The sequence below is a fragment of the Phocoena sinus genome, chromosome 18 (genome assembly GCF_008692025.1).
Source record: "Phocoena sinus isolate mPhoSin1 chromosome 18, mPhoSin1.pri, whole genome shotgun sequence".
NCBI lineage: Eukaryota > Metazoa > Chordata > Mammalia > Artiodactyla > Phocoenidae > Phocoena > Phocoena sinus.
Window position 1 is genome coordinate 26,021,031 of NC_045780.1, and position 25,315 is coordinate 26,046,345.

The 25,315-nt window shown below is 42.9% G+C and overlaps 1 protein-coding gene across 1 annotated transcript; it reads left to right on the forward strand.

Moving 5' to 3' along the window:
- Window positions 1-349: 349 nt before the first annotated feature.
- On the forward strand, window positions 350-21,014 carry OLFM4 (olfactomedin 4). The gene is made up of 5 exons (XM_032611491.1): window positions 350-512; window positions 5,408-5,560; window positions 11,640-11,852; window positions 13,671-13,830; window positions 20,175-21,014. The coding sequence occupies exons 3-5, from the start codon at window positions 11,712-11,714 to the stop codon at window positions 20,975-20,977; spliced, it is 1,104 nt and encodes a 367-aa protein (XP_032467382.1). The 5' UTR covers window positions 350-512; window positions 5,408-5,560; window positions 11,640-11,711; the 3' UTR covers window positions 20,978-21,014.
- The last annotated feature ends 4,301 nt before the right edge of the window (window positions 21,015-25,315 follow it).

Consider the following 25,315-nt stretch of genomic DNA (forward strand, 5'->3'; position numbering starts at 1 on the left):
TTTTCATCCACAAAGACTACTTTCATCCCATCTGTTTCAAGGAAGCGTCGAGTCGGAAACCAGATATTGGGCTTGCAAAAGCGCATTTGAGCTAAGATTTGGTAGGAGAGACCCAGATTCAAGGGCAGCGGCAGAGTGGGGCTCAGGACCTGATGTGCAGGTGATGCAAGTTCCCGGCTGTCCTCGCCTTCCTGGTGGTCACGTGCTCTCTGGCAGCTTCCTCTTTCCCTGCACATTGGCCCGGGGGGAAATCCCCACTGGGCGCTATAAGAAGCCCTGGAGCTCCTGCAGCAGCTAGTGGCTCCAGCCTAGAGCACAAGATGAAGCCAGGCCTCCCCTGCCTGCTGGCGCTTCTGTGCCTCCTCCACTCAGATACTGCGAGTGTCTGGGGGATCACCACCATCTCTACCGACTTCCCCACCAGCACCGCCTCCACCTCCTTCCTCACCTCTGACTTCAGCTCCACCTCCGCCTCTGGCTCTGGCTGGTCCACCCCCGGCTCCGAGTCCCAGGTGAGGATGCCCCAGAGTCTGATAGCTGCGTTCCTTCCCTTCCTCTGGCTTTTTGGGGAACTGAATATAATTTCACGGATGGCTAGGCCTGAACACTGGAGCAGAGTTACGACTCCCTTTGTTAATTGTAGGTGCCCTGAAAATGAATTAAAACCTGGGTAAAATAATTAAATTGTTAGCAGGAGAGACAGCCTTTCGGTTCTCCGGCTGGGGGCTTTAGGGAAAGAATCTAAGCTTTCAAGAGGTTCTCAAACCTGGCTGCACCTTAGAATCGGGGCGGGGCGGAGGGGACTAAGAAAAATGAAGATGCCTGGGTTCTCTCCCAGATACCAGCTGTTAGGGGATGAGCCCTGCCAGTAGAAGCTCCAGAAAAGTGTGTCCAATTGATTTGTGGCTATCACAGTGCTTTGGTTGGAGACCTGAGAGTTTCTCTGAGCCTGTTTGTAAGGGAGATGGGTGACAGAAGGAAGAGGAGGAATCCCTGGTCTTTGGGAAAGTGCTGTTACACATGCATAGTTCCCTAGAGGAGTGTTAGCTCTTTACAGTCTTTCTTATAACGGATCTTAAGAGCCATTTCCAGTTCAAAATGACGATAGCAGTAGCAACAAACAAGACAAACAAACAAATGAAAAACAAAGCATGCACTAGAAAGGGACTGGTCCAGCTAGCCCACATCTCTACAACGTGCAGTGAGCCTCGTTCTTTAGGGGATGAGCCCTCTTTGGATCTCCTTTGAAGAAAGGGAAATAGGCACAGAGGGGTGAGAAGTTAGGGCGCGGGGAGCAGCTCCTCCCTCCATCAGCTCCGGGCTTCTCTGTAGGAGTCCTGCTCTGAAAAACCTAGGCTTTCCTTGCTAAGGTATGATTTGGGGTGGGGGAGTCTTAACTCCCCCAGAGGCTGTCCTCTGTACTTCTATGATCTTTACTCACAGGTCAGGTCACTGTTTATAGGATCATCTGAACGGAAGGGCCAATGGAAAAAGAGGAGGAAAAGACTTTTGTTTCCCTTTCACCATCAGAACCTCAAAGGCAATGAAAATTTGTCAATTATGAAATGAAATGGTGTGGATAGGGCTCAGAAATGGCAGTAACAATGTTTACTGAGTGCCTTATAAATGTCAGGACTACGTTAAGTGCATAATATATATTATCTTATTTAACCTCAGAGGTAAGTACAATTAATTGTCCCATTTTAGAGATGTGAAAACTGAGGCTTAGTGAGATGAAATCATTGGCTTAAAGTCAATAAACTAGCCAGTGATACAGCTCAAACTTAGTTGTTCATGCTCTTCACCATCTCTCTCCACGCAGCCTTCTATATTTTCATGGAGTATAGATTTAAAGTGCTTATTTTGAAGAAGGGAATGGTTTGGGAATCATGAATATGCACCAAGATTCTTTGTAGCCAGAAATCAGACATATCATTTTATTCCATGATACTAAATGACTTCTGGGGACAATGAGAACTGGTTAGCATTTAAAAAAAATTAAAATGAAAATTAATAGTATACTGTGAGGTTTTACCACCAGTTAGAAACCGGCTTTTAGGTAAGGTGATCAGCTAACATAATAGAAAAGAAAATACAGGTCAAGAGCCAGAGAAACTCAAAGTGTCTGTTGTTTGGTAAGAAGATAAATATTTAAAAGTAGATAAGGAATGGTAGTTAAATTATACTTAGAGTTTTTAATTTCCTTCCTGGTTTACATATCTCCCTCTGGTGAGTTAATATCACGACTCCAACTTCTTTTTTATGGCAGGCTAGGTGTCACTTCTGCTATAAACCCAGTTTTCTAGGACTGCTTGATGAGCTCTTTGGAAAGTGGTAGAAAACCCCTTTATAACTGTCATTGAGCAAGTTCCAAACATATCATTTTCTGTACTTTGAAAATGTTGAGTACCATTATTTTATGCCTTGCATCTTTACAGGCACTTAGACTTGGCTGCTAATTAGAACCAATTGCAACCTGAGATCCCAAATGTGAGTCGCACCTTCGCTGGAGTGCTCAGAGCACTCCGCCAGCCTCAGGTGTCGCCCTCCAAAGAGGGGAGCTGCTATCAGGGTCCTCAACTTACAGGCAAGAAAAGCCTCAGTGCTTCGCCTCACACAGCAACTGGCAAGAGTCAGAACCTCGAGTCACATGCTTTTGTCATCAGGCTAAAGGGCTTGTTGAGGAAAAAGACACTAAGGCTTTCATAATGACGAGGGGCCTCATTCACTGGGCCGGAAGTGGGTCTTATTTGTCTCTTATTTGTCCGGCTCCAGACCAGAGCCTGGCAAGCTGTAGACACCAGTAAATGTGAATTGAACACAGGCCGAGTGAGAACTGATCAGTGTAAGGTGTCTGTGGGGTCCACAGGGGGATCACATACCCTTCCAAAGGCCAAGGGGACAAGTGCTTCTTTTGGTCTCCCGTCCCTCATGTGACACTCACATAGAGATTAAGCATTTGCCACAGAAAGAGACCCATCGCCATTAGTTTCATGGTCTTTGAGTGCGAGGAACAGAAATATCTCTAATGGGAAACACTGATCAAACTTATGGACCATTTGGATGTCAGCTGAGCACGCTGGGCTGATGATAAGGATGGAAAGCGGGAAGTCCACTGTGCCAGGACGGAGATGTGCAATACAAGACAGCGGAATGGCTATCAGCAGGTCTCATAATTAGTTGCCTGCCTTTCAGGTGAACTTCAGGATGAAAAAGTTGTGAGCTAGTAGTTTCTAGTTGATTGTCTAGAGACTGCTTGATGATCTCTACTGTTCATGGAGTTGACAGAGCTTTTCCAAGAACTCTCAGAATGGTCCAACCCTGTCTTGTGCAGCTAATCGACCTCCCCTTGTCAAAATGCGATGCAAGACTGGTTTTTTTGGTAGACCGTTATTATAATAAGCTATTTCTTCAAAAGTCCATGATGGCATGGACAGGTCCTCCTGCAAAAGCCTTGGCACACTTGAGCTGGAGTCTTTCTACCTTCCGTGGGAGTGATAAAACTGGTTCCCAGGGAAGCTGCTCTCTGACAGGCTCCTGGTGTGGCTTGTCTAGTCTTTATTTGTCCCTGGCAAAGACCCTTCCCTTACCCTCCTCCCACCCACAGCGTTCAGCATAAACCTGCTTGTCCCTCCCCCTTACTCCCCAGTTTTTGCAGGTGTGGGGTGTGATTGGCAAAGAAAGTTGAGGCCAATGTCAAGAATTAACGTGGCATAGAGAGTTTTGGGTACAAATATATATATGTGTGTGTGTGTGTATTTGTTCATCTTATAGAAGATTAGGTTAAAATAACAAGCAATTTGGCTGCAAAAGCCTGAATTAATTGGTTCAGAGGTCACCGATGGACTAGATCTTGATTATAGAAGCACCCAAGTCTAGCTTGTTCAGGAATCAGGGAAGGTGGTAGACATTAAATCACAGAGCACACAACCTCAGCTACAGCCAGCTGACCTCTGAAATATTGAGAAGTGTAGCCTGCATTTCTTCAAACTCTGAAAACCATCGCTCTCCCCTTGGTAGTTTCAGAAAGAGACCCTTCGGGCTGATGTTCCACAGGTGAGTTTTGGGCTGGCCGTCAGAGAAGATCATTGAAAGGCATTCAGTCAGCTGCCAAGAGTTACTCTGTAAGGCAATTGTAGTAATAAAAAAATGTTAATTGTGCCGGGATCCCCTTGGGGAAGCTCAAAAGGGACAAAAGAAAAACAGGATCTTTCAAACCTGTCATTTAAAAATATTCAGTGGCACCAAAGTAGGAGCCTGAATATATTAAAGAAACATCAAATATTTAAAAATGACTTTTCTGCAAGTGATAAGCTGGAAAACTTAAAAAGAATTTGCACAAAATCTTCAAACTCATACATTGCTCAGTTTTTAACAAATGGCTGGTTTGTTGCCATTTTGAAGGATGTTAATTATACACTCTCCCAGGTGAAGAGAGGATGTGAATTTGCATTGCGTAGCTTCACTGTAACCCACATCCTTGATGTTTTTCTCACTTTCCTGAAAGGCATTGGGTTAGGGCTGGGGTAGAAGTGTGGAAAAGGAAATGAGGGTGTAGAAGGAAAAGGAGAGTGACATTTACTGATCACTTACCACGTGCCAGGGACTTGGTTTACATTACTTTGTTCCTCTTGGGAACAACCCTGTGAAGCAGGTTATATCTATTTGACAGATAAGGAAACAGAGACTTAAAGAGAATTCAGGTCCAGTAAGTGGTAGAATTGCCAACTTAGGACTTTCATCGCGTCTTCTTTTTTTTTTTAATAAATTTATTTATTTATATTTTTGGGCTGTGTTGGGTCTTTGTTGCTGTGCGCAGGCTTTCTCTAGTTGTGACGAACGGAGCTACTCTTCGTGGCGGTGCGTGGGCTTCTCATTGCGGTGGCTTCTCTTGTTGCAGAGCACGGGCTCTAGGCATGCAGGCTTCAGTAGTTGCGGCGTGTGGGCTCAGTATTTGTGGCTCGTGGGCTCCAGAGCACAGGCTTAGTAGTTGTGGCACATGGGCTTAGTTGCTCCGCGGCATGTGGGATCTTCCTGGACCAGGATTCGAACCCATGTCCCCTGCATTGGCAGGCGAATTCTTAACCACTGAGCCAACAGGGAAGTCTTCTCATCACTTCTTTATTTCTTTTTCCTTACATGGGGACAGTAGTAGTTTCCTTAAAGACTCTTCCAGAAAGGAGAATGATGTGGTTTGCTTAACAGGTGGAGAGGTGACTGAACAGTGAGCTACACTTGGGAGACATGGCAGCAGCTTTGGGGTGTTTCTATGATTCCATTCATTTATGTATTGAACTCCACTCGCTTGCCTCTGAGCACTCTTTTGACAAGCCAGTTTCTGTCACTTCCCTTGCCAAAGGCTCATTTCCCAGCTTATTACTGATGTTGAACTTATTTTTATTTACAGTCATTTTCCAACTTCACCGGCTCCAAGGATGACCGTGGGACCTGCCAGTGCTCTGTTATCTTGCCAGACACCACCTTTCCTGTGGAGAGAGTGGAACGCTTGGAAATCATAGCTCAAACTATCTCCCAGAAGTTCGAGAAAGAGTTTTCTAAAGTAAGTATTTTATTCTTTTTTCCTCTTCCAACAACATCTTGTTAAGAACAAACAAAATACTTTTTATTCAGGACTTTATAAGCAGCCTTTCTTCACTGTATCAAAGAGCACATTTGCATCTAATGGAAGCTTTAGCATTTATTTCACAGCAACCTATGGAGTTCTTTATAGCAGGAAGAGTGAGAGCACAGGGAGAAGATGGGATGGAGATGAGTCACGCCACAGGATAAACTCGCTTCAATATCATGGTGTGTGTGCAGCTGGAAAGAAGCCTGAGTTCTCCCTGTAAATTTCAACTCTGAAATCTGTATTTGGTTTTGTGGTTTCTTCCTTTTGGTCTTCTTCTTGGTCATTCCTCCAGCTTTGCCTTTTTTCTTTCCTCTCCTCTGTCCTCTTTATGTCCTACCTTCCTGCCCTTGCATTTTTTTCAGCCTATTCTATTCCATTCCTCCTTTCCTTCATTTCTATTTCTCCTCTTGCCTCAGTCCTTCCTTTCCCTTTTCCTTCTTATTTTGTTTTTTACTTTTTTTGGTCTTCTCTTGCTTTTGGTCCTTCCCCTTCCTTCTCCTCCACCCCTCCCACAAATCTCCCTCTCATCTTCCTTCCTTCCTCCCTCTTTTCCTCTCTCTTCCTCCTATTTTCTCTTCTCAATTCACTCTCTTTCTTCTCTCCCTCTCTCTCTTTCTTGGGGTTAGCCTCTATTGTCTCAGCAGGGACATTACATCAGATGCATCCAGCATTAGCCCCAAACCGAAGGCTTCCCTGGGAATTTGAAATGAGACTAGTAGGTGGCTCAGCCTTGATAAAAACCTCCACTTGACCCCCTGATTACTGCTTTCTCCAGCCAGAGGAAGTCATCTCACGGGGTTAGCCCTTCTCTGAGCTGGCTGGAGCAATGAACTTGACATTCCAGTTTTGACCCCTTTAACCTTTTTAGCCAAGTCAAAAATCAACAAAAAGAACTTCCATCTTCTGTACAGGTGAAGTCCAAGCTAGGCTATCGTCACATTATGCGTTATTTAATACCATTCCATTAATTTACAAGGAGCTCTGGCTTCCCTGCAAGATTCAAAATAGGTTTTCCCAAGAAATTTCAGCTCAGCTAACTCAACATCGAGCCTAGCTCTCTTTTAAGACAAAAGTTCTGATGAGGTTGAGCCCCTGCTTTCAACCTCAATTGGTAGATAAATATTCTAAGTTTAAACGAGTGTCCAGGAAAATGTGTTTGACGACTCCAGGAACCTAGCTTCTTAAGAAATAAAATGTCCTTGAATTAATCAGCAGAAAAGGCACAGAACTAAATTATAAATTCCAGTCATTAATATTCATAGCATAATCAAGTACAGATAAGAAGTTATGCATAAAAACATAACAAATGGAGGAAAATCCTAGGTAAAGATCTTCTCAGGTAGAGTCATTTGCTTTGAAATAGTGGGAGCTACTGATTTGCATGTCTTCTTGGCTGGCAGGGATGTGAACGGCAGTTTGAAACCCCGGGCTGCTCCAGGGAGAGTTTTGTGAGTCTGGGACATTTCATTCCAATCCTGTTAAGGGGGGGCAGGTGCTATCTGCCTTGCTAATAATTGGCAGGGAAGAAGTGTGGAGTAGGTGGAAAAACTTTCAGTTGGAAAGTGTCAGTAGCTGGTTCTAAAAATAATTCATGATTGAAGCCGAAGAAAGGAATTGACCTGCCCACTGAGATTTGCATAATGGATTCAGGATGTGACAGGTGAGGGTAACAACAATAGCAGTAATAGCTTCCCTCTGTGCTTTCCGGTTCTACTCTCAAACAACCTTTTAAGGCATATAAGCCAGTGTTCTTTTCCCCATTGTAGGGATGCAAAAACTGAGGCTCATAAGGGTAAAGAAACATAAATGTAAAGGTCTTTTGGCTGGTTAAGCCAGGTCAGGAATCTCGGTCTTCGGAATCATTCTCTTTCTTTCTTTTTTCTTTTTTTCTTTTTTATTTTTTTGTGGTACGCGGACCTCTCCCTGTTGTGGCCTCTCCCGTTGCGGAGCACAGGCTCCGGACGCGCAGGCTCAGTGGCCATGGCTCACGGGCCTAGCCGCTCCGCGGCATGTGGGATCTTTCCGGACCGGGGCACGAACCCGTGTCCCCTGCATCAGCAGGCGGACTCTCAACCACTAAGTCACCAGGGAAGCCCCGGAATCATTCTCTTTCAATCATTCTTTCCTCTCTGCCGTGTGGTTATTATGCTCTAAGAAGAGATGCACCAGGTCAGTAATGCCTTCCATCCAAAATTATCTCTTCAGCTGAGGGCTTTTGAGTTTCCAGGTGAATTATTATAGCTGTCCCTAGGTTGCCTTGGAAATCACCATTTATCTAGAGACCTGGGGGAACGCCCGTTTGGGCGGGCCAGTAGAAAAGGATTTGGACTGTCTTACATTGATTCATTATCTGTCAGGACATGGAGAAGACAGGGACGGCCTCTGCATAAGATGCTGAAAGCATTTTATACTTTTCTGTTGTTATGAGATGTCCCTGTGTGACTGTACTTAGAAAGGAGACAACCCAGAAGGCGGCTCAGAATTTTTTTTTCTCTAGAGGGTTATGGTCTTTGGGGCAAGTTATTTAATATGACACTTTTGCTAATAGTCCCTCATGCATGAGAGGGTTGAGGCAGCCTGGGAGACATTTAGGCAACGCATAAACAGACAACGTCTACTGAGCCACGTTTTGTGCAGTGAAATATAATAAATTAAAAGGTCAGATTGAAAAAAACCTGAAATCACTGTCTAATAATTGCTGTAATTTATAGGGCATCCATTACACCAGGCACTTAATATACATTATCTCTAGAGTTTACAATCATCTTGTGAGCTTGTTACCGTTACCTCCGATTTATAGGAGGAAATGAAGGCTTAGAGAAATTAAGTGATTTGTCCACAAAGTACTGAAGCCAGATTTGAGCTTAGGTGGATCTAGCTGCAAAGTGCTTCATATGTCTTGACGGCCAATTCAAGCTCAATTAATCTTGTTGTTAAAAAATATATTAAAATGACAGTATGTGGCAAAGTACCTTTATTTATTTCAATTAATCTAGCTATGGTGACGATCACAGGTTTTGAGGAACTGGCAGAAACACAAGCCAACTAATTCTTTAGCTTAATAGCCACCTGGGCTGCATCCTTATCTATTACAAGACCACATTGACTGTATAGAGCAACAGCCCTCCAAAGAGACTTTGATGCTTAGAACCCATCAATGACATGATACGTGCATAACAAACAGAAGAATGGGAGCTCTGAATGAAGGGCTGAGGGTTTGAGGGCAAGTGTAGATGAGTCGTCTAAAGCTCAAACTTGTAGTGATGGGGAGCTTTACATGGAAAATGTTGACACAGGGAAGTGTCCCTGTAGGGCTGGACGTATATTCTTGCTACACATCCCCGGGTAAACTGGGCGCCTCTGCTGAGGCTGCCCCTCCCAGGGAGAGTTGGGATGTTTCCAGAATTGTCCATTCCATCTCAACACTAGAGATCCGTACACGTGAAGAGTTTAGACTCACAATCTATTTAAATTAGTAACATTCACACCACAAAGTCTTTCTGGCCCATTCTCAAATTCTCTCCTGCCTTCTGTAACTCCATGGACGATTCCAATTTTCCTGAACATCCCGGAGCTATTCTTGACATTCCAGTCAAGTCCAGTTCTTGAAGGAACCTCAAGATTTTCCCCAAACAGATTTGTAGAGACCCTTTACTTTAGGGCAGAATCAGGGCAGGCCCACCATACATTCTCTGAGGTTTGCAGTGAGAATCTGGGAGAGCCACATTTTATTTAGCAGAAATGACAGTCGAACCACTTATTTTTTATAGAACAACAGCTGTGATATGCCACCAAAATGTGCCAGGAAAGCTGAGGGTGTTTCATGCGTTCCAAGAGCTGGCAAGACCAAATGCCAAGAATATTCATTTCGCAAACTTCCATTTCTGCCATCGGTTGGCACTCCATTATTATTATTTTTTTTCTCACAGCCAATGTTTTATGCCTGATTTTTGGAGGAATTGAAACCTGGCTACCTTATATATGTGTTTGTACTTTTGAGTGGGACTTGCTAGGTATATATATATATATATATATATATATATATATATATATATATATATATTTTTTTTTTAACTTCCTTATCCACCAAAATGTCACCAGCCTTATCAGCCTCATCTGATGGCAATGAGCATCAGTTGCCGAAGGAGATACACGAGCAGTGCCAAGGGCTGCGTTTTCAACTTTCATTAAAATCCTCTTTGCCTGAAGCCCTAGCCCTTTAGGTTCATGGCCTATGTGTCTAATTTGTACAGTGGAGTTAAGTGGAAGGGCTAAAGGGACAGAAGTTAGGGCTGCTTTTCGTATTAGAAAGATTAGAGGCTGACATCTGGCTCTGAATTCATCCAGGCCCTGTGGATCAGCTTCTTGACATTAGTGAAGTTTGGGGGAAGAGTATTAGTCCTCTTCAAATTTTTAAAAAGAATATAAAACCGGCAACTTTTAATGAGCAGGTCCTTAAAAAAGCCATGGCATTTCTTTTAGAGATCAGATACGGAAAGAACCACCAACTGTGTTTATTGAAATATCCATTTGGAGATTCCAATTATACACTAAATCACCATGGGAGTTTTTGGAAGTATTTTAACTTAATGATCAGACATTCAAAAATATGCAACAAATGTGTAATTTAAAGGTCTGATTGCAATAATCAGTTCTTGGAATAAACTTGGAATAAATATGTGGGTGCACTTAATGAAATGTGCACTTTACAGTTGCACATACCCTCACATACTGTGGAGTCAGTTGGATCTTTTTTTTTAATTAGAGTATAGTTGATTTACAATGTTGTGTTAGTTTCAGGTGTACAGCAAAGTGATTCAGTTATACACACACACACACACACACACACACATATATATATATATATGTATGTATTTTTTTAAGATTCTTTTCCCTTATAGGTTATTTCAAAATATTGAGCATAGTTCCCTGTGCTATACAGTATGTTCTTGTTAGTTACTAAATAGACATTTCACCAGAGAAGATATCAGATGGCCAAAAAGCACATGAAAAGATGCTCAACATTGCTAATTATTAGTGAAATGCAAATCAAAGCTACAATACCTCACGTGGGTCAGAATGACCATCATCAAAAGGTCTACAAATACTAAATGCTGGAGAGGGTGGGGAGAAAAGGGAACCCTCTTGCACTGTTGGTGGGAATGTAAATTGGTACAGACACTATGGAGAACAGTATGGAGGTTTCTTTAAAAACTAAAAATAGAGCTACCATATGATCCAGCAATCCCACTCCTGAGCATATATCTGGAGAGAACCATAATTTGTAAGTTGAGTCTTTATGTCACTCTATAGAAGGCAGAGGGGCTCAAAACTCATTGCATTTGGTGATCAGCAAAGGAATTCTTCTCAGAGCATTTCTCCCTCTTCTAGAAAATACTTAGATTTAGAGTGGTATTTCTAAATGGAGGGAGGGGGATGATGGTGGTGATTTTGCCCCTGGGGGACATTTAGCAATGCCTGGGGCATTCTTGGTTGCCACAGCTGGGGGGTGAGTAGGTGCTATTGGCATCTAGAGGCCAGGGATGCTGCTAAACATCCTATACTACACAAAAAAGCGCCCCCCCCCCCCACAAGAAAGAACAATCTATTCCCAAATGTAAATAGTGCTGAGGTTGGGAAACCCTGATTTAGAGTGTGTGTACTAAGCGGAGGAGGGCGGGCAAAAGACTGATTCAAACGAGTTTAGTTTGGGGTGCTAGTATCTTCAAACATTAAAATGGAGATGAAAATGTACTTGCGAATGATGATTCTGTAGCACGATTATTTTTAGTCTAGGCAAGTGCAAAATCCGCCCTCTCCCCCACTGTAATAATAAATTCTTTGTATTTGGAGAGATTTTTACAAATATTTAGGTAAATATATTTTTGATCCATTTCTTTAATTAAAAAAGACCGAAGGCAATCAAATAGTCCCCAAGGACTTGGTTAGTGGAGGAAAGCTGTGTGACATCGCTCTGAAAACTGACTTGAGCTGTTTGATTCCCCTCTAGGTGAAGGAGTATGTACAATTAATCAGCGTGTATGAGAAGAAACTCTCAAACCTAACCGTCCGAATAGAGATCATGGAAAAAGATACCATTTCTTACACCGAACTGGACTTTGAGCTGATCAAGGTAGAAGTGAAGGAGATGGAGAAACTGATCAAACAGCTGAAGGTCGGTTTTGTTGGAAGCTCAGTGATTGTTGACCAGCTGGAAGTGGAGGTAAGGAATGAAATCACTTCGTGTGCATTAATAATGTCTCTTCAGTGAGCAAGTGCTAGGACCAGGATTGGAGTCCCTCTTCTGACGTCTAATGCTGTACTCTCTCATGACCGCCTGGCAAGGCCCGTGTTCTGTTTTGGATGGACACCTGGCTTTGAACAGTAAATTACACACATTGGGAACATGCTGATTGAGGAGTAGGTGTTGTCTAGTGGTCAGAGTCCTGCCCCAAAACCAAATGGCCTTTCGGTGTCTCTAGAAAGGAGATGACCTAAGTGTGAACAACTCCATGGCCAAGCTAGATCAAGGGGTCTTCTCTGTTCTGGATTTATCCTCATGGGAATGGAAGACCACAGATTTGGATTTGCTAGGTCTGTTTCTCCTTTTGAATGATCACACAGTCCTGATCCCTCTTGGAATGCTTCTCTACGTACTCCACAAGCCTCTTTAAAGGAGTTTCTTGTGAGGATATTTTGCGAAGCCTTTTAAGTTCTGTGGATAAACACTATCCCATTAATGTTATGCTTGGGTAATTTATTTTTTATTTTTTTAACATCTTTATTGGAGTGCAATTGCTTTACGATGGTGTGTTACTTTCTGCCTTATAACAAAGTGAATCAGCTATACATATACACATATCCCCATATCCCCTCCCTCTTGCATCTCCCTCCCACCCTCCCTATCCCACCCCTCTAGGTGGTCACAAAGCACCGAGCTGATCTCCCTGTGCTATGCGGCTGCTTCCCACTAGCTATCTATTTTACATTTGGTAGTGTATATATGTCCATGCCACTCTCTCACTTCATCCCAGCTTACCCTTCTCCCTCCCTGTGTCCTCAAGTCCATTCTCTACGGCTGTGTCTTTATTCCTGTCCTGCCCCTAGGTTCTTCAGAACCTTTTTGTTTTTTTCTAAGATTCCTTATATATGTGTTAGCATACAGTTTTTGTTTTTCTCTTTCTGACTTACTTCACTCTGTATGATAGACTCTAGGTCCATCCACCTCACTACAAATAACTCAGTTTCATTTCTTTTTATGGCTGAGTAATATTCCATTGTATATATGTGCCACATCTTCTTTATCCATTCATCTGTCAATGGACATTAGGTTGCTTCCATGTCCTGGCTATTGTAAATAGAGCTGCAATGAACATTGTGGTACATGACTCTTTTTTGAATTGTTTCTCAGGGTATATCCCCAGTAGTGGGATTGCTGGGTCGTATGGTAGCTCTATTTTTAGTTTTTAATGAACTTCCATACTGTTCTCCATAGTGGCTGTATCAATTTACATTCCCACCAACAGTGCAAGAGGCTTCCCTTTTCTCCACACCCTCTCCAACATTTATTGTTTGTAGATTTTTTGCTTGGGTAATTTATATCAATGAGAATTTACTAACACAGTCATGACATGGGCTATCATTGAGAATTCCAGTTCTGTATTTTAGAATTTAGGTTTTCTCTGGCCCTCACCACTCATTAGAATCTTAATTATAGTATGACATGAGTAAACACGAGTTTATAGGGGAAGGTTATTAGAGATGAACTTTAATGGACACTTGTGGATACTTAGACGGAGCCTGTTCTCTGTTATTAAAGCTGTTAAAATCTTTGCCATTTTCTTCTTGTCACGCACATCGGCCTGCAATCTGACAGGCATTCACGCTAAACCATGAAATGTATTCTTCCAAATGAAACCAGTCAGAAGAATCTCAGGTGTATTCTCTGGCAATGTTTCCCTAAGTGACATATTCAGCCCTGAATGTTTACGAAGGAAATTGCGCAATTATATAAAGTCACTCTGAATTTTGATTTCCTTAGATAAGGAATATGACTCTCCTGGTGGAGAAGCTTGAGACGCTAGACAAAAACAATGTCCTTGCCATTCGCCGACAAATCGTGGCTCTGAAGAACAAACTCAAGGAATGTGAGGACTCTAAAGTCGGAAACCTTCCTGCCCTACCCCCTCCCCCTGCACCAGGTAAGGGGGTCCTCTTTTTACCAGGCCCCATTAGGAGCTAAGGGTTGGGTGGGGAAGGGCTCTGGGATTGTGGAGGTGAAGGAAGGACGGGATTTTTGCGGCTCTGAGTTTACTCTTCCCTGCTTTTAAATCTCACCTACCAGAGCTCTACATACTGTCATGTCCTGGGGCGCACAGAAGAAATGCCTCTACGGTGATTGTCTGGTTATCAGGGGCCCGGGGAAAGCCTCTGCAATCCGCTTGGCTTCCCCTCCGGGCTGTCCTGTGGATTGTAAGGGCTAATTGGCTCAATTTATGTGATGAGCTGGGTTACACCTTGAATCCTCCATCCCTCCTTCCTTCCTTCCCTCCTTCCGTCCACCTCTTTATTTCTCCTTCCTGCTTTCCTTAAATGCACGTGCTGTGGAGTGCCTCCCAGGATTCAGTGAGGATTTAACAGATGGCTCCACGTGTCCAGTACGTGAGGGTGTGTCCTGCCGTCCCTCCTGGACTGTGAGTTCTTGCAGGGCAAAGACGGCATGTTCCTCTCTAAGGAATCATCCTTGGAGGGGGTTAAGTGTAGCATAGAGGTGGGTGCTCATAAATACCTCCTTGAATGGACTGGTGGAGTGTAGGGGTCAGGGGCGTGACCCCAAAGGCCTGAACTTTCCAGCTATGTAGCCACAGCAGAAAGGTTCTTAATCTCCTCCTTGGTAAAACGGGAGAACAGTAATACCTACTTGGCAGCGTTGCTGTGAGGATTCATAAAACAAGTCTTGGGAAACTCAGAGCTCTGTGATCGGCATTTATACACTGGCGATGGCGATTGTATCTGTTGTTAATGAGGATAATTGAAGTGAACATCTTGCTGCAAACAAAAGCGGTGCTAGATCCATGTGTGTGTTCTGGCACATCCCTCCAGGAGAACTAAAGCCGCAGGGTCCAGCCCAGGAGCCAGGGTCATAGGGAAGCTCTCTTTGCACATCCTGAGCATCTCAGCCTGAACGGGGACAGTATCTGGTAATCGAATCATACAGCTCTTGTTATTTTCATTCATTCCTATTGTCACAACTTGATTCCTTTTGGGCCATGCGTTTCTGGATCCTTGTCAGTGTCGCTGGTTTCTTTAAGGCTTTAATTAAATACTGCCACAGTTATAAGCCTCTTGGTGTTGTTCAGAGCCCTACCTTCCCTCCTTCTGCAGTTGGGAATCTGTCACAGTATGACATGCAGAGGAGGTTTGGGACAAAGGCCATGCTCTGTCCTCTGTAACAAACCAGGCTAAATGTGGTCTGGGATCAAAGGTGTCAACGTCGTCATTGGAAATGAGAGCTCATTCTGCGGGGCCACAGAGGGCTCCCTGAGGGCAGGAATCAAGCAGCGACCACTCCTGATACTACCTGAGCAAGTCGTTCTTTCCTTCCTCTATCCCTCTTGTCCTTTTTTCTTTCTCTCTCTTTTTAAACCTCAGCAAATTGTCCTCATGAAATAGCTTTTTCTGCCACAGTTTTCTATGCATCCCTTGGAATGAGGACATTTTAGAGCAGGAAAGAACATTCAGGGCTGTCATGTCTCAGAGGAGGGGACTTAGTGGTGAGGATACCGCTTTTCCTGAGGCCACATAGGCAGCTGGTGACAGAGCTGAGGCCGAAGTGCAAGGCCCCTTGCTTCCTGTCATCTCAGGACCTCGAGGGTTAGGTGTCAGTAACTCAAGGCCGGCGGTGGGGGAGAAAGTACATGGCTTAGTATCTAAGGAAGAAAACAGTGAGTCTGTTTTCTTATTTTTGTTAGCCCTTTTTTTTCTAGAACTTTCCCCCACGTCCTCACACTTAGACTTTTGTGAGCCAGCCCAGCCCAGCTGTGTTGTTTAAACAAATTGGATGCAGATTTCCTCTCACTTTCCCACAACCTTGGCTGTAGCTGGATCCCTGCCAAGCCACTTGGCCCTCCTCCAGCTCTGTTCATATTATATTTATGATGTTTATATTAAACTGATTTTTTGTCATGTTTTGAAATCAATTTCTTTCACTTGCTCTTTTTCTGTTTGGATTGGTTGATAATGCAGAATTGGAAAATCCCCAGGCACCACAAAGTTGTGAGCCTGTGGAGACTTTAATTAAAGTTACTCACTATTATGGGACTTTAAAATCTGGCCTGTCTGCTTTTTTTCACTGCAGAGTTGCGCGGAACAAAAAACACTCTATGCAAGTTTCAGCTATAAAGTAATTCTGTGCTCTCTTGGGCCCTCTGGGCAGCTGCAGTTTGCTACCCCAGCGGTCAGCTTGATCTGAGAGCCAGTACATAGCATTAGGGTTCAATAAAATGTGCTTTATATATGGCTTCTGCTGCAAATGGCACCCTTTTCTGCTTCATTTCATAGAACTTTCTAATCTAAAATAATTGGCCTTGTGCTCATTAACTGTTTTTCCTGGAAACAACTGACTTCAGTTTCTCTCTGTTCTCCCCCTGAATCTAAAGGACTGCAGATAGGAAAATGGGATGTGAATGCCCAGGGGTCATCACTGTTGTGCTCAAAGGTGCAAAGATCTGTGCTGGCACATAGTAGGTGCACAGTAAGTGGTCCACGAAAGATGTAGGGTGACCGGTCAAAAGCCTAGAGAGGAGCAGAGTGTTAGGTAACACATAACCATTTCATCTTAATCATTTTATGATTATAATCATTTTAATTGTATTATCGTCTTTGCTCGAAGTTCACTTGCCCAGGTGAGAGAGGGCATTGATGGATCCAAGATTAAGTTTCCTCTGCTGGTATATAATCTTTAGCTTTAAAAAAAAAAGTGCTACTGGCCATGAGACTTTAAAAAAGCCAAGTTAGAGTATTTTAAAGTCTCACCATGTGGCCTCCCAGGATATTTTCAGAATACCATGGCAATATCTAATAAATTGCATGACAAAGAAGAGATTGCCAACCAAGGCTATTGGGTGTAGAGGGTTCCCTGCCTTACGTTCAGTGGATTGAATACCAGGCTCTTGGAAACTTGCAGTTATGTACCAGGGTAAAGAGCTAGTGTTTTATAAATAAGGGTAAGGTGAGTTTGGGGGATTTAATCAGTTTTTATTTCCACAAACATAATTTGGTGTCACTGGGTGGCTGGTCCTGTTCTGGGCACTCGGGTTATCAGGGTAAGTACAGAAACCTCCAGAAACCACTATCTTGGAGGGGAAACAGTCGTGTAAACCTTCACTTGTAACATGGATGTGATTATAATGCTGACCGTTATCATTTATTGAGTCAAATGTATATGTCTTCTGTCTACTCTTCCTCACAATTCTGCAGAGTAGGTATTATTAGTTTTCCTTTAACGTAAGGAAACTGAGGCTCAGAAGGTTGGGTAACTTGCTCAAGGATACGCAGTTCATAAGTGCTGGAGTCAGGATCTGAATTGGAATCTGGCAATGTTTTCACTGTACCAGGCTGCCCTCCACAGATGCTGTAATGGAGAGAGAGGTGCACCTGTGATTCCTAGATTGACAAGAAAGTTGCAATAAGTCACCAACCTGATTAATACCAAATTAGCTTGGCTTTTTTGCTTGCGGAGTAGCTGAAAGGGTACCTTCGTTCTCATTTCTGTGGTGTGTTCTCTTCCATCAGGAAGTGCAAAATGATTCGATGGTTTTTCATAGTTCTCGGGTCAGGGTTGGGCAGTGGGTTGTTGTTCCAGTGGTAGGATAAAGTTGGCATAAAGAAAGAAAGGAATGGAGTATCTCAAAGACCTTGAAATGCAGGCTGGGAAGGGGTACAAGATTAGAAAGGGCGGGGAGAAGCTCGGTGTAGAAGGGGTGGGCGGATGGGGTCTCTGCTTGCGCTAGATGAGCAGTGGGCACTGGGCTGGCTGTCAGTTTCACTCATATTTCTAAGACGGTTTGTCACCAGGAGTCGAGGAAACCCGCCATAGCCTTGTCAGCAGTTTGTCACTGCTGTAGCCACATCTGTAGCATGGACAAGAATACTTAGTTTTCTTCTTATTTCCACTTCCTTTGATGAGAGCCAGGGCTCTAAAAATGGTCTAAAGGAGATAGAGGATAAAGAGAGGATAACAAAAAGGACGGGAGATGTTTAGAGTTGTGGAGTGAGGAAAAGAGATTTAAATGACATACAGTTTTAGTATTTATACCAGGTACAATTTTAATCACCTGGTCAACTTGTGAAATGATGAGACATTAGTAGTAGTAGTGATTTTTAAGAGAAGTTTATTTTGGTTTCTTCATATCTAAGGATTTCCACATCTAGGACAGAATAGTTTATTTTCTTTAATCCCATGATAAAATGCTTGAATGTGTTATATGCATCTTAAGTTTTCCTTAAGTAATTTGTTGCTGTTGGTTTGGAATCTTTCCTTTCAAGGAGGGCAAGATTCAATTAAGCAAATAATGCCTAAGTCTTCTAACCTGCAAGGAAAAAGTGACTTTCTTTTATTTCCTCAGAGTGAAATGTAGTTGAATAAATAAGTTCTTGGGAAGGTATTTTAACTAGAAAATCCAGTTTGTAACATATGGAAACTCAAACAGTTTTTGTTATCATTAAGCTGAACACACCGCTAACTTTATTTTAATAATTCATGCATTGTTTCATAAACAAAAGCAAACAAGCATTCATCTGAGAGATCACTTTTAGAAGAGGAAATAATAATTTATAATTTTATTATTTCTTTAGAGGAGAGCAGTCTCTTGGCTGAACACACGTTGCTTTTTTATTTATGAAATGGTGCATGCATTATTAAAATAAACCCGTGACTGTGTTCTACTTAATGATATGCAAAATTATTTGAGGTTGGGTACAGAGTGGTTTCATTTCTCTACCTGTTGTATGGCTGGCTGGCTTTCCCACCAACTGCGGATTTATGAGAGCATTTAAGGAGCACGTATTTAATTCCAGGACCAAAAAGCCCCAACAGATTGGAAAAATAAAAGCAGGATTTCTAGTGATGGTTTCATATCTGAACAGTCCTTGAATGAGGAGGGGAGAAAGGGGAGGCATTTAGCAAGGAAAGGAATGGGTCTTTCCATATGTGTCAGAGGCAGGGACTCAGAGGCAAATGCTTTGCACCCCCTTGCTCCCCACAATGTTAATCTCGGGCAATTCTTTGGAGCTCTGCTTCTGGCCCAAGCCCACCTCACGCACTCTCCATGGCTCCCTGATTCCCTCCAAGCATTTAAAGGATGAGGGAAGATGATCTCAAATGTATCTGAAGTTGACTTTTCTCTGTAATTCCAATAAAATTTATGACCAGTTTTTTAAGGGTATTTGTTAAGATTCCAGAAAATGTGTGTTCAAATCTTTAGATAGCTATTGTAAAAATACCGGAGGAATTTTATTTTATTTTTTATAGCTCATAAATGGTCTGGGTTGGCAGGCATTTCAGAGGGAGGGCTCTGCAAAGGGCCAAATTGCCCAGACTGAGTTATGCACCCAAGTGTTACAGGGAATGTAGATTCAAGGACCGGGAGTCTGGTCCCACTTGATTGTACACATTGTGACAATGACAGCAACAGAATGGGAACGACGAAGTGCTTGCCTGTCATTCTGTGGCACGGTAGACTATGGCTTTTGAACAGCAAGACGCACCTTGTAACTGTGCAGTGAGATGGGTCACCAAGTGATCTATGTGATTGGCTATGTTTTGGGCACAGAGCAGGCAATGTTGTCCTATAATAACTTCCATGGCTTCTCAAGGCTGAAATCCCACCATTAGAGGACCTCTTAGAGGTCCATTAGGAGACCATCTTTCTGTAGCTTTTAAAATGCCATAGTACAAACTTCCTCTTTTGAGAGTAGCTTGGGGCATCATTGGTACCTGGTGTGGATATGCCCTTGGGGTCCCAGGGAAGGGCAGAGGGTGAAGGGAAGAAAGACTTGCCTAGGACAGACTTCTCCTTCATCCCAATGAAGGGATGAATAGCAACTTCTGGCTTTATGAAAATAGGGTAGCATTCTCATGTGATCTTACTTTCTTGATTTCTCTATAAGAAAAAGGAAATAAAATAATATTGGCAAAACGCTTTCTCATAGAAGAAAATATATTAAATTCACCAAGTCCTCCTTTCCACTTTCTGGGCCCTCAACGCTTTTTAATATGGCTCTTGGGAGTTTCATTATCCCCATTTTCCAGATTGAAAGCTCATTCATGTAAATAGAAGGTAGTGCTCTCTAGAACTGACAGCGGGTTTGCATTGAGACAGAAACCAAGAGTAGGTTTTGCCTCTTCTCCATCAGGACCACGGCTGTCATTGAACATTGACGAGAAAAATGTTTATGGATTCCTTTGGTTCTTAGGATATTAAACTGTTTGTATCTTGTCATTCATTTTCTCTAAGAATGCCCTTTTATTTGCTTGTTCCTCTAGGGAGCTGTGCTCACGGCGGTGTGGTGAACATCAGCAGGCCGATTGTAGTTCAGCTCAACTGGAGAGGATTTAGCTATGTGTACGGCGCCTGGGGTCGGGATTACTCTCCTCAGCATCCAGGCAAAGGGCTGTACTGGGTGGCACCTTTGGAGACTGATGGGAGACTTTTGCGATATTACAGAATCTACAATACACTGGATGATTTGCTGTTGTACACAAATGCCCGAGAGAACTGGATAAAGTATGGCCAAGGTGGTGGTGTAGTAGTTTATAAGAATAACATGTATGTCAACTGGTACAACACCCGGAACATTGCCAAAGTTAACCTGACCACTGCCACAGTTGCTTTGACTAAAACTCTCCCTGATGCTGCCTATGATAACCGCTTTTCTTATGCTAATGTTGGTTGGCAAGATATCGACTTGGCTGTGGATGAGAATGGATTGTGGGTGACTTATGCAACTGAAGCCAGCACTGGTAACATGGTGATTAGCAAACTCAACGACACCACACTTGAGGTGCTAAACACTTGGCATACCAAGCAGTATAAACCATCTGTTACTAACACATTCATGGTGTGTGGGGTTCTGTATGCCACCCGTACTCTGAACACCAGAACAGAAGAGATTTTCTACTACTATGACACAAGCACAGGGAAAGAGGGTAAACTTAACATTGTAATGCAGAAGGTGAAGGAAAAACTACAGAGTATTAACTATCATCCTTTCGAGCAGAAACTTTTTGTCTATAATGATGGTTACCTTCTGAATTACGATCTTGTCTTCCAACAGATACCCCAGTAAACTTCTATGTGTTAGGGTGGAGAGAAATAAAATTGTTTTCGACAAAAAATGGTCTTCTCCACTTATTTAGGTATCTGTGGGGGAGTGAGGGATGAGGAAGCAGGGCGGGGCTCAGGATTCAAAAGTATATCTGCTTAGTTGTAATGTTTGGGAGCAGAGTTCTACCACACTAGACTTAGGACGTTGCCCTGATTGGATGAGTTCTCTTGGAAGCCACCTGCATCCTGGGATGCATTTCTCAACTGAAATAAGGTCATTTCAGGGTGGACGGGTTGTCAGAGATCTCGGGGCATCATGGTTCTAAGGAAGCCTTCGGTGAGGTGACATCTGGAAATTAAGGAACTTAAAGAGAACTCTGTATGGCTTCGGGGATTCTTTGTACAAAAGAGAGGGCTCAAGGACCAGTTCCCCTCCATATAGCTTGGTTAATTCTTCCACACCTGAGAGAAATCTGGGGCTTAATTAGGCAGATTAATATCTGAAGCTCCTTGAGGGTCCAAATCTCCAACTTTGTTTTTCTTACTGGCATGTGGAACGATGTTTTGTATGTATCAGGTAAGTAAATTTAGTGTGCTTGTATTCTATCTGGGAAATGCTCTGAGTTTTCTGGAGAAAAGTCCTTTTAGGCATTAAGTTATCTAATCAGTCCCAGATGGATCTGCAGAGGAGGTACTTGGGTTTTTCTTTTCTCTTTTGACCTTCATAAGAGTTAGTAGAAGACTCTTACCTCATTAACTTCATTCCAAAGGCAGCTCAGAAGATTAGAACCAGACTTACCAATCAATTCCTCTCACACCTCCCCCAAACTCCTACTTAAAAAAAAAAAAAAAATGAACCAGTTTTTAATGGAACAGATATAAGATAAACAAAACTAATTTTCTTTTGTTTCATCATGAACTTTTACTTTCACGACTCTAAGACCGTAAGAAAAGCAAACGGCCGTGATAAAATGATAGCCTATCTGGTTCTATAGTAAAGCCCTTAGAGCATACGTTAGACTTGTATTAAGTCATATCAATGGCTTCATGCAATTTTTGTCTTTAAGCCTGAAACTTGTAAGAAAATAAAATTTTAATTTTTTTTGAGGAAGCAATGTGAAAAAAAAATTGAAAGTATGTAGTAAGTCAGTGCGATCTGAAAACCTTTCAGGTGTGTGTGCTTCTGTGCTTTTGAATGGCTTTATCATCCGGTCTTGGTCTATTTTCTTTTGATGTTCAGAAGTCTTCGTTGATAGGACTGGCTCCTTAAATGCTGTATTCTTCCCCTTTTAATAAATGATTAAAATGTGGTTTGAAAAAGTGTTGTCTCTTGTGTTTTTTCACTTTTATTTTACTATAAAATACCCCTCTTACCAGTCCACACTTTGCTGTGAGGTTCAGAGAATGGCTACCTCCCAAACGCCAGGACACCTAAGAGCAGAGAAGAACATCAATACCTTTTAAGACTCCAACGTCAGGGCTGGCTCTTTAGTTTTCATTTCTCTTTAAAATCCATTCTCTCTGGCAGCTTTTGTTGTATGAGCCTGCACTCTTTTCTTTTGGGATGTGATCTTATGTACTCATTAATTTGCATGACTGATCTGATTATTTCCAATGTTAGACTATCTTTGTGTGGCTTATGTTCCTTTTCCAACTGAGCTATCAACATGGATCTGAAGCTTCCAGATCTTCCCCAAACAGGAGGTCTTGGATAGAAAGCAAAGAGACTAACTGGCCACACTGGGGAAAGAATACCTTTCCCCAAAAAGAATGTGTCGGGGCACAAGTGACCTAGAGCTGAATAGTGGAGTGAGTTTTACTGAAAGGCTTATTTTTAATCCATGCCAAGCTTTCTGGGTATTTTTAGCAAGATTTTTTTTCTATCTTTCAGGGCTGAGCATAGAGACAGGTATGGCCTTCAAAATGCAACAAGATATGAAGATAAAGACAGGTATATCATGTGACATAGAAGTTAAAAACAGTGATGTTATATTTAGTCTGGCTCTAGGCAATTTTCCAGATGAATGTTTCTACCAAGTACACAGTATGACCTCTGAAGATTCAGGAAAGGAGACAGGAAGCCAAGATAACTCTAGCAATCAGCTCTTTATTTAAACTTCTACAGAAGCGTTTGCATGAAAATTCCCCTCAAAACCTTCTTGCCACTGGACCTGGTGTATCACCCTGCAGTGGCTGCCTGTAGGAAATCTCCCCGCTGGGAAGTTTGAACAACCAAGGGATTCTGGTCCGAGGGTTTACTGCAATGTAGCTACACAATGGAAATTTTAGCTCAAGGTTCATCAGCTAGCACCCTTTTGGGAAAAAAATGTGTATATATATTTAAATCAGCTTTACTGAGATGTAATTTACATGCAGTAAAATCTACCAATGTTAAGTGTATGATTAAATGAATTTTGACAAATGTATACAGTTGTGTAATAGCTAGGATAATTACCATATAAAACATTTCCATCATCCCCCCAAATTTCTCTTGTGCCTTTTGTGGTCCACTCCGCCCCTCAGCTCCTAGCCCTTGGCAACCACTGATCTGTTTTCTATCTCTGTGGAATCACACACAGGAAGCTTTTTGAGTTTGATTTCTTCAGGTTTCCTCTTGAAAAAGGGAACTAGTGGGCTTAAATTACCGCAGAGGGTAACTGGACATTATCAGCGACTCTCAGGGTTCCCTACATTTTATTATCTGGGGGGAGGTTAGATAGGGGATTGTGGAGAGCTATGGTGAGCTCCTGCTTTTTACAAGTGTTCCCTAGTGAGCTGAAATTGCCATGGGGAGTGGTCAGTCAAGCCCATCTGGCATCACTCCCCAAACTGGGAAGTTCCCTTGCTACCAGCTTTATTCAATGTTTGTTCTCTAATCTCGACCCCTGTGCCATAAGCATCTCGACCCAGGTGGGTCCTGAAACAGAAGAATGATGCATAGTGGGTAAGAGGACAGGATACGGAGTCAAGTAAAACTGGATTTGACTCTTGGTTCTGGTGCTCACTAGTGGTATGGCTTTGGGCAAGTTCCTTAATTTTTTCTGACACTCAATGTCTTTTTCTGTATAATGGGATAAAACCACTTACCTCAGAGTCCTCTTGGGTGAATTCAATGATACCAAGTATATGAAGTACGCAGTTCAGTGTTTGGCTCACGCGCTGCCCTCAAAAAAGAGTTATTATCCCTGTTTCTCATATTGAATTATAGGTTCAAAGCGCTCAATGGGTTGACAAGATATAAAGCTTATTGGGACCAGAGTTTATATCCTCTCCCCTATCAGACTTGTGGCAAGTCGTAACTCTTTAAGCAGGTGCCATTTTGGCTTGGAAGAGTTCCATCCATCGGGACATCCTCTCTTTGTCCTCAGCTCCAAGATTGATCCTCAGAGTTGATGTTTTCTATCTTTTGACTCCAAGAGACACACTGACATGAGCAACAGAAACTGAGGCTGCTACCCTTTGCTTTTGAGCCACTGAAAACCTAAATGAAGGCTGGCTTTCATCAAGCCCTGGATGGGACCAAAATAGATGTACATGTTCTCCTACTGGCTTTGCTGGAGTCAACAAGCACATCCGCCCTCTCAGAACATGCATGGGTACTTATTTTGTGCTTCACTCTTAATGAAATACATTTATCTTTTGGGGATTTGTTGTCATTGCCAGCCTCAAGAGTGTGTTTTCCTCTCTTCTTGATTCGTGAACCAGTGAAAGGGCAATGGCAGTGAACGGACTGAGGGTGACTGTGTGGCCACCTTCAGGATGATGTTTGGGAGGTACTGGGCTTAAGCTGTCAGCACCTCCAGCAGGTGTCTCACCATGAAGGATGATTAGCCTTCTGTGCTCCAGAATGTTCTGGAACAACAAAAGGGTAAATTGTGACACATCAGAAAATGAAAGGCAGGCACGTTTCTGAGGCATGCTCCCAGCCAGGGGAACAGACCAGCTGGCCTGGCTCCTTCATTAGAGATGCTATTTGAGTTGTCAGTTCAGCTGCCAGGCCTCACATCTGTAGCTTGGGATGTGCCTACTTTTCTCTGAGATCTGCATCCGCTCCTGGAATGCATTCAAAGGGAACAGCCCTTGGAATCAAGGTCCATTGTGGAGAAAGATGGGGAGGCTTCTTCTTGGGCCCCCTCCCTGGACACCTTGGAACAAGGAGCTCCCCTATGAGGATGATTCCCCAGACTTCAGCCCCTCAAGAATATTAAAGAAAGACCTATGGTTTATTTGGGGGCTTCTATGTATTTTTTCTGGTGCTCAGTGTACGTGGTGGGTGGTGGAGGATGAGGATGGAGTGATGGGGTTTATATGACCAAAGGAACTTCATTCCTGAGCTTCCACCCAGGAAATTTATACCGAC

Coding starts and splice junctions, on each gene's coding strand:
- OLFM4 (XM_032611491.1), top strand. CDS start 11,712: ATGGAAAAAGATACCATTTCTTACACCGAACTGGACTTTGAGCTGATC. Junction 11,853..13,670: donor TTGACCAGCTGGAAGTGGAG/GTAAGGAATGAA, acceptor TGATTTCCTTAG/ATAAGGAATATGACTCTCCT. Junction 13,831..20,174: donor ACCCCCTCCCCCTGCACCAG/GTAAGGGGGTCC, acceptor TTGTTCCTCTAG/GGAGCTGTGCTCACGGCGGT.